This window comes from Pollachius pollachius (genome assembly GCF_949987615.1).
Source record: "Pollachius pollachius genome assembly, chromosome: 1".
NCBI lineage: Eukaryota > Metazoa > Chordata > Actinopteri > Gadiformes > Gadidae > Pollachius > Pollachius pollachius.
In genome coordinates this window covers 11,328,942-11,345,220 of record NC_136934.1, presented here as the reverse complement: position 1 = coordinate 11,345,220, position 16,279 = coordinate 11,328,942, and the positions used below count along the sequence as shown (strand labels likewise).

The 16,279-nt window shown below is 44.2% G+C and overlaps 1 protein-coding gene across 3 annotated transcripts in view; it reads right to left on the bottom strand.

Moving 5' to 3' along the window:
• abca2 (ATP-binding cassette, sub-family A (ABC1), member 2) overlaps positions 1-16,279 on the bottom strand; it is a 57,574-nt gene that overhangs the window by 34,097 nt on the left and 7,198 nt on the right. For 2 of the 3 annotated variants that reach the window (XR_013811993.1, XM_079740464.1), the window contains exons 1-6: positions 5,621-5,726; positions 4,515-4,672; positions 3,618-3,739; positions 1,434-1,580; positions 977-1,153; positions 126-356 (exon numbers count right to left, since the gene is read on the bottom strand). Coding sequence is in view for 2 of the 3 variants with exons in the window: in XM_079740464.1 (XP_079596590.1) it covers positions 126-356; positions 977-1,153; positions 1,434-1,580; positions 3,618-3,739; positions 4,515-4,672; positions 5,621-5,685 (900 nt within the window). In the remaining variant the exon portion in view is untranslated. Of the gene's footprint in view, positions 1-125; positions 357-976; positions 1,154-1,433; positions 1,581-3,617; positions 3,740-4,514; positions 4,673-5,620; positions 5,733-9,624; positions 9,719-16,279 lie in introns of those variants that run through there. The other variant, XM_079740465.1, reaches the window with a different exon arrangement.

Below are 16,279 nucleotides of genomic sequence, written 5' to 3'. Positions count from 1 at the left end.
TTGATAGTTGCAATTGAAAACCAAATTGCAATGAACATGCACACAAAAGCACAAACACACACACACACACACACACACACACACACACACACACACACACACACACACACACACACAAACATTACCTTGTCAATCACGCTCTGAGTCTTCAGCTGCTCCCGCAGGACCTGGCTAAGTGCTCCAAACCGCTCTTTCCGCTGCCCCGGCCCTCCGGTGCAGAGGATGCTGCGATAGTCTGCCAGCAGCGACTGCTGCTTCTCAGGGACCAATAGGAGCCTGGCTAGCTCACTGCTCCCGCCTCCTCCCCCTTCCCCGCAGGTCAGGACTTCCAGAATGGCTCCGGTGAGAATCACACCCTGGGGAAGTTAGAGTCATTAGGATTTGAGAGCTGCAGAGAGCGAGAGAGAGTGTATGATTTTAGTTACAGGGACAGCAACCAAAACTTAGCAACCAAAGTAACACCCCCTCCCGCTGTATGATTCTCAGGACAGGCATGAGATTGACACGCAAGACGGATTCCCCGAACCAATCAGGGAAGGGACTTCCTGATTATAGATGAGCGGGGAGCATTCCGATATCAAATTGTCTCATGCAGAGGTAGACACAATACTGCCCGTAGACTCACAAGTCAGACGACTAATACCTGATCGGATAGAATCTAAAATCTGGTTGAACGAGGCGTTGCTGTGGCTCGTAGCGAGGATCTCTAAGCACGCGTTTGACAAACAGCGTAGCCAGCAGAGGAAAGAGTCTCTGTAAAAGATTCAAATCAATCAGCGTGTGCAAGAAATACACACCCTAAAATCCCCTTTGGAGAGCTTCCTCCACTGCTCCAATGCTTCTCTTTGGTACAACATGTCCGTTACAAAACAGAAACAAGACCCAGCCCCACCCCTCGCAGCCCTCGGTTCCCGGCTCTCCCCGGAAGGTGTGCCCCCGCGTAAGACCGCTGGACCTGAGATGGTCCTGCCCCTACCTCCACCCGCTGGAGCTCCTGGGGGGCGTAGCGCTGGGCCTCCCCGCCCACCAGGCCCAGCGTCTGGGACAGCAGCCTGACCAGAGCCTGCCGATCGCGGGGCCCTCCTGACGGGTCCCTAAGGGCCTTGTGGAGCAGACCCCCGTCTAGACCCCGCAGACCCCCCAGCAACCTCTGCTGTGGTAGAGGAACAAAGAGAGAGACAGAGACAGATAGAGCGAGTTATAGATGGAGCGGAAGGGAGAGAGAATAAGGTAGAGAGAGGGATAGAGCGAGGGAGAGGGGGATAGAGAGAGGGAGATGGGATCACAATTTGTCTGTGCAAAATCGGTGGTGCTTTGATGTCAATCAATTATAGGTTGGCAGCCATGATTGAGCTGCACAATTATGTGTGCTTTTCATTTATGAGAGGGAAAATCTGTCGGTTCCTTGGATTGAGTGAGTGCATTTAGAGTACCTCCAGGTGTAGGACCCCCTCCCCGGCCTTGCTTCCACTGTGTTTGGAGCCCTGGGTCTGGGTCTGGGCCTGATCCTGGGTCTGGGGCTGATCCGGGGGCTGGGTGCGAGTGTCTCTGGGATGTGAGCCAAAGACAAGACTGTAGACCTGTCGAGTGCACAGGGACAGAGAGATATAGAGTGCTTGGCTGCTTCTGCATTTTTGTCCACACACACACACACACACACACACACACACACACACACACACACACACACACACACACACACACACACAAACACACTATCTCTTATACTCGTGTGTGTGTGTGAAGGGATATTATATGGGGCCCAGAGCCAAGTAATAATAAAGAATTAAAGCTGAATGAGCTTAAAGATCTATTATCCTAATTTAAAATGTGTGCCTGTGCGCGTGTGTGCGTGTAACCCTGAGTTCCTTGCCAGCACCAACAACTATATGGCCATCTGAGGAAGGCAGGCCATAAATTTCATCTTATTTCAACATAATGGACTACAGAAGTGTGTTGTACTACAGAAGGACGTTGGACTACAGTAGTGAGCTGGACTACAGTAGTGAGTTAAACTACAGTAGTGAGTTGGACTACAGTAGAATGTTGGACTACAGTAGTGAGTTGGACTACAGTAGTGAGTTGGACTACAGTAGGACGTTCGACTACAGTAGGGTGTTGGACTACAGTAGTGAGTTGAACTACAGTAGGGTTTGGTCTACAGTAGGGTGTAGGACTACAGTAGTGAGTTGAACTACAGTAGGGTTTGGTCTACAGTTGTGGGTTGGACTACAGTAGTGAGTTGACTACAGAAGGGTTTTGCACTACAGTAAGGTTTTGGACTACAGAAGTGAGTTGGTCTACCGTAGGGTTTGGTCTACAGTAGGGTTGGGACTTTAGTAGGGTTTGGACTACAGTAGGGTTTCGTCTACAGTAGTGAGTTGGTCTACAGTAGGGTTTGGTCTACAGTAGGGTTTGGACTACAGTAGGGTTTGGTCTATAGTAGAATGTGGATAACAGTAGGGTTTGGTCTAGAGTAAGGTTTGCACTACAGTAGGGTTTTGGACTACAGTAGTGAGTTGGTCTACCGTAGGGTTTGGTCTAAAGTAGGGTTTGGACTACAGTAGGGTTTGGACTACAGTAGGGTTTGGTCTACAGTAGGGTTTGGTCTACAGTAGGGTTGGGACTACAGTAGGGTTTGGTCTACAGTAGGGTTCGGACTACAGTAGGGTTTGGACTACAGTAGGGTTTGGACTACAGTAGGGTTTGGTCTACAGTAGAGTTTGGTCTACAGTAGTGAGTTGGTCTACCGTAGGGTTTGGTCTACAGTAGGGTTTGGACTACAGTAGGGTTTGGACTACAGTAGGGTTTGGTCTATAGTAGGATGTGGATAACAGTAGGGTTTGGTCTACGGTAAGGTTTGCACTACAGTAGGGTTTTGGACTACAGTAGTGAGTTGGTCTACCGTAGGGTTTGGTCTACAGTAGGGTTTGGACTACAGTAGGGTTTGGTCTACAGTAGGGTTGGGACTACAGTAGGGTTTGGACTACAGTAGGGTTTGGTCTACAGTAGGGTTCGGTCTACAGTAGGGTTTGGTCTACAGTAGTGAGTTGGTCTACAGTAGGGTTTGGTCTACAGTAGGGTTTGGTCTACAGTAGTGAGTTGGTCTACAGTAGGGTTTGGTCTATAGTAGGGTTTGGTCTACAGTAGTGAGCTGGTATACAGTAGGGTTTGGTCTACAGTAGGGTTTGGTCTACAGTAGGGTTTGGACTACAGTAGGGTTTGGTCTACAGTATGGTGTGGATAACAGTGAGGAATGTCTCTGATTCTCTGAGAGTCTGTGTTGGATTGCAGGAAGAAAGTGTGTGAGTGAGTAAGTGAGTGAGAGAGAGAGCGAGCAAAATAGAGAGCTAGAAGTGAAGGTAGTCAGATGTATGTTTTTAATTAATTTGTCGGTACTGCACTAGCTGCTGTTGAACCCAAATCTCCTGCCTAGGATCAATTGAGTACATCTTATCTTGGAGAGAGAAAGTGTGTGATGGGATTGAATGAGGACTGTGTGCTGAGGTTGAGGTAGACTGAATGAGGGTGAGGGGAGTGAATGAGGAGGGAGTGTTGAGGTGGAGGTAGAGAGTGAGTGATGGTGAGGAGAGTGAATGAGGCGTGCGTCAGCTGACCTCCTGGAGGCTGATGGGCGTGGTCAGCAGCAGGTGGGCGGCGTCCTCTGGCAGAGAAAGGTTCCTCACCAGGAATCTCTGGAACACCGACTGGTTCCGCAAAACACTGGACAGAGTGAAGCCTGGAACACGCGCACACACACACACACACAGTTATAATACGTTGATCCTAAATGCATGGATTGACTGTAAATTGTTCATTGTTTAACCAACAAATTGATCTCTTCTCTCTCACCCTCTCCACTTCACTCTAATCCATCTGATTGTCTCGCTCTCTCTCTTTCTCCCTCAATTTCTCCATCCCTCCCTCCCTCACTTTCTACAACACAACATCGCTGTACAGAGTACACATCGATATTGCACGAATCAGATTTATGGAGCTGGACTCAAACCCAGACGCTCATGAACGGGCCTTAAAATGAAATAAAAAAAAACAATTGAGCTAAACCGAATCACAGAAGTGACAGTGCCAGACAGATCTAGGCGGGCCAGTTGCTAGGGGCAACAGGCAAAAAACCTAAACAGCCACAGCCGAACAGAAGATGTTGTCTTAAAAGGAGAGCCACACCCCAACACCACTTGTACATTGGTTTACATTAGGGGACTCTCTAAACGCATGCTACTGTGTGCATAACCTATTGGCTGATTTGGTTAGCCTATCACCTGCTGATTAGGCATTGATGCAACACACCTGTTACTAATGAAACCTATTGAACTGAATGGAAGGGGCGCTGGTTTTTACAGGCGGGGTCAGAGGGTTTGGCTCGAAAGTTTGAGGCAAAACACACAACAGCGGGGGGGGGCTAAGATGTAACAACGGCTACGACCCCGAAGGAGATTACCTTGGGTTTGGCTGTGGTTTAACAGTAACATGTTGTAACCATGGTGATAGCTGACCTTGGGTGTGGTTGCGGTCCTGGTCGGGGGGGGAGGTCCTCAAGCTGTCCAGGTGTTGCTGCAGAGCCTCCATCTCCTGGACCAGACCGGGGCGCTGGGAGCTAAACAGCTGGTTCTGCTCAACCACCTCGTTGATCCGCTCCAACAGCTGGGTGACTCTGCAACAGGCGGTCAGTTTGATATTCATATAGAGCTACACTTACAAACTAACTCACCTCCCTCAACAGCTGGGTGACTCTGCAACAGGCGGTCAGTTTGATGTTCATATAGAGCTACACTTACAAACTAACTCGCCTCCCTCAACAGCTGGGTGACTCTGCAACAGGCGGTCAGTTTGATGTTCATATAGAGCTACACTTACAAACTAACTCACCTCCCTCAACAGCTGGGTGACTCTGCAACAGGCGGTCAGTTTGATATTCATATAGAGCTACACTTACAAACTAACTCACCTCCCTCAACGGCTGGGTGACTTTGCAACAGGCGGTCACTTACTTACTCAGCCCACTTGCTTTCTCACATACTTCATTTGTCTTTCACACACAGTCTCTCAGTGAACTAGTCCCCGTGGAGTTACAGGATTACAAACTAACCCGTGGGGTTAAATCAAGCAGAGTTGTTGTACTACAGGGACACTTACTGTCCCTGTAACTAACTAACCAACCAACCTGTGGTTTTAACTCAGTTATTGTTATGCAGGTACACTAACAAACAAACCACCTAATAACTCCAAAAAGTTCATTTAGTCTAACTTGATATATTAACTTGTATGTTCATGTAAACAGACTAGTATTCATTCGTTTGCACCTGACATGTTTCGACTACTTCCTGCAGTCTTCTTCAAAAGCGTCATATGTCTATAGCATCAGCTGACGCTTTTGAAGAAGACTGCAGGAAGTAGTCGAAACATGTCAGTTACAAACAAATTAATACTTGTCTGTTTACATGAACATACATGTTAACTACCTAACCAACCTATGTGGTTAACTCACGTGGAGTTGTTGTACCGGAGGAACACTAACAAACTAACAACCTAACTAAGCCGTGTAGTAGTTGTTATGCAGGTACACTAACTAACTAACTAACTCAGTGTGTGGTTAACTCACGTAGAGTTGCTGTACTGGAGGAAGCCGAAGGCATCTCTCTGTCCGTCAGGACACAGAGATTGCATGATGGGGATGATGCCCGCCGAGGTAAGGGGCGCCGCGCTGTAGAAGGCTGCCCATGGTCGCGGGACGGGGTTAAAGGTTGAAGGTTAAAGGTTAGGAAGAAGAGAGGGGATTGAAAAAAAGGCCCATCCAACCGACATGGAAGTAGAAAGTTGTCAGAGATGGTTTGAGAGGAGTTGGAAAGGACGGTGGCCATTTTGATGGTCAGTGACAGTAGAAGTTGTCAACAAGAAAGAGAAATAAGAAATAAAATGGCTAGGTTCTAGGTGATGAACAGAGAGATATGATATGATATAGAAGTGCTCGCCAGAGAAAACAGGAATCATTAGTCATTGATGATAGTAACTCCGTCACAAACACACACACACACGCAACAGTGGATGGATGAAAAGGATGACAAATTGAAAAGGGGGAGTTGGAAGTGAAGAACCATTAAAGAGAAAGAGTGCAATATCAAGAGAGAGAGCTATAGAGAGAGCGAAAGAGAGTGGAAGCCAGCGAGTGAGAGAGGGAGAACGAGAGAGAGTGAGAGGGCGGGTGAATCAGCTAATAGTCAGAGCGGATGGCCAGATGTCAGTAATAACGACCTGCTTTCATCTTTCTGTTGCACAAAATGGCCTCATATTTTCCTCAGCTGTCGACAAATGGAAGGTAAACGGGAAGTACAGTTTGCCAGTTTGGGCTGCTTAATGACCAAAATTCCCCTGGCCACCAAGCCTCTTTGAAAAGCCCATCAGCCATCCAGAGTGGTTTGGTTATGGGATGTGGACAGTGGATCTATCCATCCAGAGAATGGGGAGAGATCTAGTGTTCTCTCTTATCCTTCTGTAATTTCTCACTAAATGGTTGAGGTAAAGACCCTGAAACACTTTGAGCTGTTCAGTAGGGGAGGAGGTGTGATAAAGGATGTGCCGGTGCATGTGTGCTTAATGTGACCACATGTTTCGCATGACCATGGTGAACAAACTTGTTCACCGTGTTCTAGGTAACTCAATCCACCGATCTGTACTCCATCACAACTAGCGCAGACTTTAATTTATTTACGTATAAATGTACATACTACCATACATACAACCAACTGCAGCCTAACTTGTCCATTTATTGCTCAGCTGTGTGGATACTTTCTCTCTGCTCGGACAATAAAAAACAGATTTTCCACAGGATATTTAGGATAAAACAAACTGCCATCCCGTACCTTAAATAGATTGTATGCTGAAACCGGATCTGGGATTGAAATGCTGACTCTAGCTGTCCCCGTCTATCATATCCTGAGTTTAGCACATCGTCTTACATTCCCTATAAGACAAGGGAACCGGCACTGAATCGCTCACCATGTAGACAGCACATTACCAACCTGCTGCCCTATGCTCCACGTCATTTCCCCTGTTCCGCAATCTTTACTTTAGTGACTTTAGTGTCTCACTGCACTCCCCTGTCCATAAATGCGAGAAGCCCCTAACAATATGTGTTTAATAACGGCCGGGCCCTCGGTTCTTCCCTGGCCCAGCATTCACGATGCTCCAGATGTAAATTGATGCCTCTTAATGTTTATCATATAAAAATAAAAGTCTGTCCATTTTCCTCAGTCCAAGATTAATACTGCTTTCACATGGATTCAGGCGTACGGGAGACGGCAAACTGGATATTGTTTTATTGGACAATAACAGGATGATAAAATTAGGTTAGGCTGGCATTAAATCCTTGCAGCAATAACGGTAGACAGCATTGCTTTCCAAAGCTACAATATTTTGACTTTTTGCTGTCATCTGCGACAGTATATTCTTTGTAAACAATCACCATAGCAACTTATCGGCTTTTGTTTTTCGATTAGCTCTCCTGCCATTCCGCCTGACATTTGTTTGTTTTTCCCCGTTTAGCCCAGAAGGTGTTGTCTGTCTGCCATCTACCTTCGGTCTGAATTCATGTGAACAGTGCATTATAATCCTGGCCCTTTAACTAAATACCTGTCTTGGCAGCCAACCAATATCTGCACTACTTTGCTCGAATGTAACCTCATCTCATTCTGCCCGAATACATTTTCCCTGAGTGTCGTCTGGTGCATTGGGCGTTGCTCTAGGCAGGCAGACAGGCTTATGGGTAATAAGGGTCTCTAAAGTAATGTGCTTGTCTTGGTTGAGTGTGCTTGTCTTGTTAAAGGTTGCGTCCCTGTCTAATTTCCTTATCACCCGCTTCCCAGAGCACCCTTCAAGCAGAACACCCATGTGACTGTGACTGTCACGTGACCACTCTGTTTTGCCAATATGCTTAGGGGATCTAGAGTTTTTTTCCATCAAGAAGCATAGGAGTGTATTGCGAAACATAATATGGGAATGATGAATGCATGGCGTTGTGATCGATCAGAAACCTTGAGAAAGGGCTTTAGTTTAAAAAAAAAAAAGATTAACACCAGAGATACATGCACACACAGGTTAGGAGGGCACATAATTATGTATTTATTTTGTTATAATTTAAGAAGCTTAGTGTTTCGCTCATGCACAGATCTTACTGTGATTCAGTTTCATGATGAATGTTATTTTAACACAAACTTTAGGATTGCCATTTAAATAATGAGAAAGGCCCCATAAACATTCGCAACTGTCTATGTTGGGCTGCTCCATAGCTGTGTGCTGGGTTATACACTGTGATTACTCATGAAAGATGAGGGAAAAGGGGAGGATTAACGTTTTTCTAAACCAACCGCTCCCAGATTGTCTCCAGTGCCTTTCACCCAACCAATGTGCTGTGTAGGATTATCGCCGGGCCCTTCTAGCTAAGAAAGTGTACACTACATGGATCTACCAGGCGTTAGCAGGTTTTGATTTCCCCCTGCCAAACAAAAAGCGAAACCCAATGATCAGTATGGGACCTTCAGCACTTTGGGAGAGTGGAACACACACACACACACACACACAAACACATCCACATCCACAGCCACACACACACAAACACACACCTTGAAAATTTGATCAAGACATCCCCATTGAGGTAAACCAATAATTTCATGTTTGTAATATGTTAGTCAGAAGGGATGTCATAAGAAAAGCAAGGACAAAAAAACGAAAGTAATGTGGCAAACTTACACACTGTTGTATCCAAGACACAGAGAAACATGCATCATGCACAGACCAAAGGAGGCCGAGAGTGGAGACATGAGAAGGACATCAGCAGGAAGAAAGACAAAGAGTTTGGGAGAGAACAAATTCAGAGAAAAAATGTTTTAAAATAAATTGGATGCAATTCAATGCAAAAATGAAAGAACATTAGGAGCAGGCAGCAACAATAATACAATGGTTCAATACAGACATCAGCTCAGGACAACTCATGACAAATAAAGGCAACTAAGGACACACCATAGCCCAGACCACAAGGAAAAAAAAGAAATAGAAAAATAACCACAAATGAAAAAAGCTACGGCTGTGGATTAGCAAAGCCACATATCTGTATACCGTGGCAGCTGAGCGCGAGGAGCTGATCTCTCCCAGTACTGGAAGGCCAATATAGGCTCGAGCGCTGTAGCATTCGGTTTAGCATAATCAAAAAGAAAACAAGCACCACCACTCCGTAGAAAATTTCTCAACAAGTTGCTTCAACTTGCATTTAAACTAATTTATATTTGATTTAATTACATTTGATTCCACAACGTCAGAAAATCAATCGTTTGATGAGAATATGCTGTGTGTTGACGCTGTAGCTTTTGCGATCGAGAATTTAAGCTTTCTTTAGTTTGGACGAAGCCGGTCTCTTTGAGAAGCATCAGTTGAATATTATCCAGGCCATTCCCCGGCGAATGGAAAGCTGAAGGACTGCTCATAAAACACGACGCTGACATCTCCGGTGGAGCTGAGGGGCTGGCCCAGTGGGGACACTGAGAGGAGGGTCTTTGCTGGAGGACATTTTAATTCTGTGGGTGTGGTGATTTATTTTCTGTCAGGACCACCTACCTTCCTTGACGGGGATGGCGGGTTTCTTCTGCCTCAGGCCCAGCAGGATGAAGAAGAGGACCAATGGGATGAAGATCTCAAATGCCAGCACCCACTGGAGTGAGAGAGGGAGGGAGGGAGGGAGGGAGGGAGGGAGGAAAGGAGGAAAGGAGGTAAGGGTGGATGAAAGAAGGGTGTAAATGTGAAAGTAAATGAGAAAGGCAGGGTGAAGGGAGGGAGGGAGGGAGGTTTGCCAGGTGAGAAAGATGGGAAAAACAAAATGAGACCATAGTTAGTCTGCGTTGTCCAGTTGAGTCAACCTGCCCATTTACTAAGCCTGTACTGGAGCTCAACTTGGAGGGGCCTGGGTTCCATCCCACGATCCCACGTTGTCACAGTCTGCCTGTAGGCCTTCTTGATCAAGATACACTACTCCTTAATGATGATGTAATGATAATGTACCTGAAATGTGTTAAGCTCTACATCGCTTTGGATAAACGACTACAATCATGTGATCTTTATGGTGGACAATGAAGCTAGCACTGATTTGACTTGCAAATAAAGTACTTTATATACGGTACGTGGTAAACAGTATGACATATGGAAAAAAGCAATATGATATATAAGTGTATATACATAGACAGAATACAGTATAGACAGTAAGGTATAGTAAACACGGTACAAGACCCCTGCCTGTTCAACAGAACATAGGAGTCAAGTATTGATATGTTAAATGTATTGATCAGTTAAACCAGTCCATTGTGCTGAACATGCAGTATCTTCCTTACGCTTTGCTTGCCAACAAAAGTGAATAAATAAATGCTAATCTTGTGTTTACAGGTTCAACCATCGGTCGCCATCCAATATGGATCGATATAAAGAACTCTCACGAATTCAAACATTCAGACACCACAGGTGCCCAACGACCCAGCATCACACTTCATTCACTCACACTCGGATCCTTTTTGCAGTAAAGATTTGCAAGTAAAATAATCAAATGAGCTTAATACACAACACATGTCCGCGCACACAATCCATGAAACTTACTCTCAGCCAATCTCAATTAGCCAATCAATAAAATGGATGGTCAGCAAATTGCTAAGAGAGAACAGAAGAGGCTAGAAGAGAGGAGAGATAAGAGGAGAGGAACGGCAAAGAAAAGATAATAAATGGGAAGAGAAGTGTAAAACCTCATGGACTACCGTTTTATTGACAGTTTAATTAGCACTTAAACAAAGCAAGCCACTAGTGGCTAAATATCATGGCCCGATTTTTTTTTAAAAGTGAACATTTCAGCATAAAAAACTAATTATCCCTCACAATGGACTCATCAGCATCAGGCTCTTTAAGCAACTTTTTAAAAACTTTATTCCAAAAGAATAAGTAAGAATAATAGAGTAGATACGTATACACAGAGAAAAGAGGGACAGACCAATGGCAAAGAGAGACATGAGAGAGAAAGAGATACACATGGACAGGGAGACGAGAGAGAGGCATATAGGAGATAAAGAGTTAGAAGAGACAGAAGGATAGTACAAAAAGAGTGATGTAAACTGAGTCTCTGCCCCCACTCCTTCCCCCCTCACCCAAGGGCATGAGGTCTGACAGACAAACAGACCCTTTCTCAAACTGACAGCGCTGACAATACACAAAGACCCCCCCCCGCCCACCGCCTCCTGTCTTCGATGACAGAAGCACCATACAGAAACCATGACTTTATGTTGTACCAATTGACAACAACACTCGCACACAAACACACACACACATTTTAGCAGACAAATGGAGCATTTGAGACCATCCATCCCATGAATGGTGCTTGCATGAGACAAACAAAACACACACACACACACACTCTCTATTTGACACATCACACTAATTTAAAAAGCAAGAAACTCCCTAAAGACACGACGATGTCGGAAAATGTCAGTTTATGGTTATTCATCAATCATGACTCATCACTGCGACATCCGAGACCAACGGCTGCTTGTTTACCGCGCTACGCTCACTCCTCCAAACACCACACCACCCCTCACCCACACCAAAACACATTTGTTAAATAGACCTACAGCATGTCACTCAGGACATGCATAAGGAATTAATGTGTACCAACAAGTGCCAATTAAAAGTCATCATATGTCAAAATTGAATTCAACGCTTTATATTTACTTGTAAACCTCCAATGATGATGCATAAAATACACTGAACAGCAACAGTGTTTGTGTTGTTGTTTCATTGCCATACAGGACTCTTGTACTTTCTATCTATTTGTTTACTTCAATGTATTCTCCTGTCTATTATCTTGAGCTGAACAACGGAAACAGACTGAATTTCCCCCAGGATAAACAAAGTAATCGGAATCTGAAATCATTGCAAATGTCTATCAATGTGTACTAATCACCGGTGTCAACCTGTTTCTTAGATGAGTGGATATTATGATCATAGGAGGTGGTTTATTCCCAGCTCTCATGACTAGCTTCCTGTAGTGAAGTGAATTTTGATTAAGGAATATCATTTCCACAGCCATCCACCATGGTTATGAATCCTTGAGGACACTTCATTAGGCCTACGGGCCTTGTGGTTTAAAAAAAATTCTATTTTGATTCGGTGTTGTACCTGGATAAATAAAAGGTTGAATAAATAAAAAAACTAAAAAGAAAAATATAGGAGGGCGGAAACGGCGGGGGTGTGTTTGACTAAATGTTGTTGAATTTAGCCGTACAGAGAGAATTACCTGGCAACGACTCAAGCCAACAGACGTTTTAAGGGAGTGTGGTTTAGTGGGCTAGCAGTGTTGGTATTACATAAACCCACCTCGTTCACCAGATGCTAGCCTGTGCTGTCAGCACTTGGTCATCATTAAAGCGACGCAGCCGACACATCGCTGGACTGTGTGCTCAAAGCTGCTGCTGGAGGTACGATATGAGAATTGTAAAGAGAGAAAGAGCAGAAAAGAGCGGAAGAGGGAAAGATTTTGAAAATAATCAACAACCAAAAAAATAAACCCCTGAGCTTCCCTCTCTGCTCCCTCCCCAACGTTTCTCTGGCATTACATTCACACACCTGTGGTGGAGCTATGGTTTACTGATAATCATCATAGCACCACCACTGCATGTTAATCATTAACTACGCTGGCACACCTATTCTGTTGTGAAGTTGACAAACACAGGGATGGGCATTGTTTAGCTTCAGCAGTGCTTTAAATTTCATTTGGACAGCTCGATAAGGCTGCTTAGCAACCACATGTGGGGCAGGGTGCTCTGGAGTGAAGTCGGACCAGGGACGTATCCACACAATGCAGTTACTCTGTGAAGATGGGAGAGATATGGTGACTTATTCTTCAGTCCTCAGGCGCCCACAGTATACCTGGAATACCAAGCTCTCTGCTAGAGGCTGTAGTATAAATACTAGCATTATATATATATATATAGATTATATATCATATAGCATTGTTTTGGTTTATATTATATATATATATATATATATATATATATAATATATTATATATCATATAGCATTGTTTTGGTTTATATTAATATAATGATCATCATTACCATGAATAGCTTCAAAGCTTGGAGAGAAAGAAAATGAAAACGCAACATGAATTTCCTGTTGTTTTCAGAACTGGACGTTGGCAAAACAAATTGGATTATAATACAATGATGGCGTTTCGACGCCTTTAAACCACATTCACACGAGACACAAAAATCCTTGCTTCCTGGTAGTATAGGACGTTGCCATGGGGACAGATTGCTTGGGCCTTTGCAACAGGTGTGCTAACAGGTTGTTTCTGATAAGTCAAATATATAGATACAATATACAGATTTAAGATAGCCACAAAGATAAATCATAAAATAAGAGAATAACACATGAAAAGTGCAAACTGCTGGTTTTAAAAGGATATGTTGATATCTTTTGAGAAATTAATACTTGAATTCCATTTTATTAATATATTGTTAGTTTCGCTTTTACCTTGCCAATGTCGTGTAAATGGAAATAAATGGTGTGTGATTTTCTGTCATTTTTCTGGTATTGTTGTGACGTTTTTATAATTAAAAAGGCTCCTTTGGCATAAGCGAAATAAAAAGGACCTGTAGCTAGCGACCTGTGAAGCTGATATATTATTGATGATTGACTTGCTACTCATTAGCAGTTTAATTATTAACAACATCTCCAGAGAAAGGATTCAGGAAAAGATCACCTGTGCATGGACTGAGAGAGAAAGAGTGCAAGAGAGTAAATCTAACAATTCAATGATAACATGTGTAAAATGCCACATTAATAACTAACCACATAACACATAGGGCAGATATGAATACTGACCTGTATTATATTGTAAACATGCATTTACTTACACAGGGGTGTGTGTATGTGTGTGTGTGCGTGTGCGTGTGTGTGTGTGTGTGTGTGTGTCTGTCTGTGTGTGCAAGTGTGTGTATAAAACCTTGCCGGAGGAGTCATTAAAGAGACACACACACATAGACACATATGCACACACACACACCCCTGGTACCTAATGCGGAGTCGACATCATGCCGCATAGCGCGTTATGGTTAGCTGGTGTGTGTGTGTGGCGTGGGCGTGTGTGTGCGGTACACTTTGAATCTGGGACATCAACTGCAGTTGTGCTAATGCTAACACCATGCTCAAACTACCTCCACACAATAGCTAAAAAACGATTCTAGTTATACCAACATGCTAGACCTATCACAATGCTAGTGCTAATAGCCTGCTAGTGCCATTGTCGTGCTAGTGCTACCACCATCCTAGTGCAATCACATCACTAAATTCCCAAATTTGGATGACTCAACATACATCTTATCTTTACTACGAAATTAAGCAAGCCAACCCATAACGCATCTAATGCGTGTCATGTTTGTTTTCAGAATCAACGGTTGAACGGTCGAACCACTGAAAATCTCTGCAATGTAAAATAAGAAAACAGAACTGCTTTTCAAAATTTCCAGCTGAATTGCTACGACAGATATTTTCGTATTATGGCAGAGCCCTAATTTTACAGCCGACAGATTTCCGCTAATACCCGCATCAGCGAAAAGGAGCGGCTATTTATAGAACAACCTGTTGGGGCCTTGAAGTATCCAAGCCTGCATGCCTCAAGATTAGGCTTCTGCTGCAGTATGTAAATGTAGGCTAGATGTGTGCTACACAAACCTGGGTGTGTGTGTGTGTGTGTGTGTGTGGGGGGGGGGGGGGGGGGGGGGGGGGATGTCTATGTGGGTGCTAAAGGAGAACAGATGCTATTTTAAGGGTCAGACTGTAAATAACTTAATTAATGAGCGTGCTTTTTTTGGACAGTAAGCATTTCCTGTCAATGGAAGCCCACATGAGGCAGTGGGAAACAGGCCATTGTGTATTTTTGGATACACACACACACACACACACACAGAGAAACAAGGTGTTGTTGTTATTGTTGTTGACTCTGTGGTACATTGGTGACATCATCGGCTGTCTACCTACGTAACCGTGGCAATTCGGGAATGGCGCACGTGCGTGTTAACAGACAGACAGACAGACACACAGACAGACAGACAGACACACAGTGTGAGTCAAAGAAAGTCTAAGCTTGACAGCTAGTCTTTCATAACTGTCCGTTACCACTAATTGGGTTTCGACAATGTGCATGAAAAACAACATGACTTTGTACATTTTTTATTTTATTTTTAACTCCCAATGACCACTCTAAAATGCAGTCTGTTCCACTTTGTCGCTTGTATCTAGGGCAACACCTTAATATATAAATGATGTGACAGGTTCGCTCACCGCCTATCTCCTTCACTCTCCATCGCTAAATAGTTTAGTTTCTTGACCTCCCCGAGTACAGTCACTTCCCTCTCGTTGGAATGAAAAGGTGAGAGTGGCAGAGAGAGGGAGAGGGAGAGAGGGGTTACAGAGAAAGCTACAAAAAAATAAAGTCTGAGATGGAGACAGGAGTTAGAGAGAGAAAGGGGGAGAATGGCCGAAGTAGACTGAAAGAGGGATAAAAGGTATGCAAGAGGAGGTAGAGAGAGAGAACAGTAAAACACCAACAAAGAAACAGGTGTTCGACTCCAAGCCGAAAGGCTGTGAGTTTGAAAGCCTATCAACAGTCTGTAGGCATCTCTGAGCAACATTCCCTAATCTCTATATGCCCCTTAATGACATGGATCTTGTGAGGATTCACTGTAAGTCTACTAAATGACAGTGAAACATGTAATAAATAATAATGTCAATTGAATCAACATTCCTATTATTTGGAAGAAAGCCTTTATATATTTCTCATGCAGCTCATGCAGTTGCAGAGGAGTACAGGGGTATAGCAGAGCCTTTAGCGACGGCCGGCTGTATAGTACCCTCTCTACAGTATCTGAGGCGCAGCTCGCTACCTACTCCATTGTAAAAGACCGAGAGTCCAGATTGATGCTACCGCTTACGGCTTCTGGCCTCCGCGCCGCTTATATGCACGGAACAACACAAACCCCCAGAATATTTCACCATCACTGTTACACGCTCGACCGAAGTGGCAAAGCTTTGTTAGTGCTTGTTGCCAGGCAACCATTATTGTCGAGGACGACTGTCCTTGCACAGATGGATATTTATAACAGCGTCAACTTTTCTATTAACTACTCTGAAATGTGTGCGTGGCCACGCATTACCGGCATATTACACACACACACACACA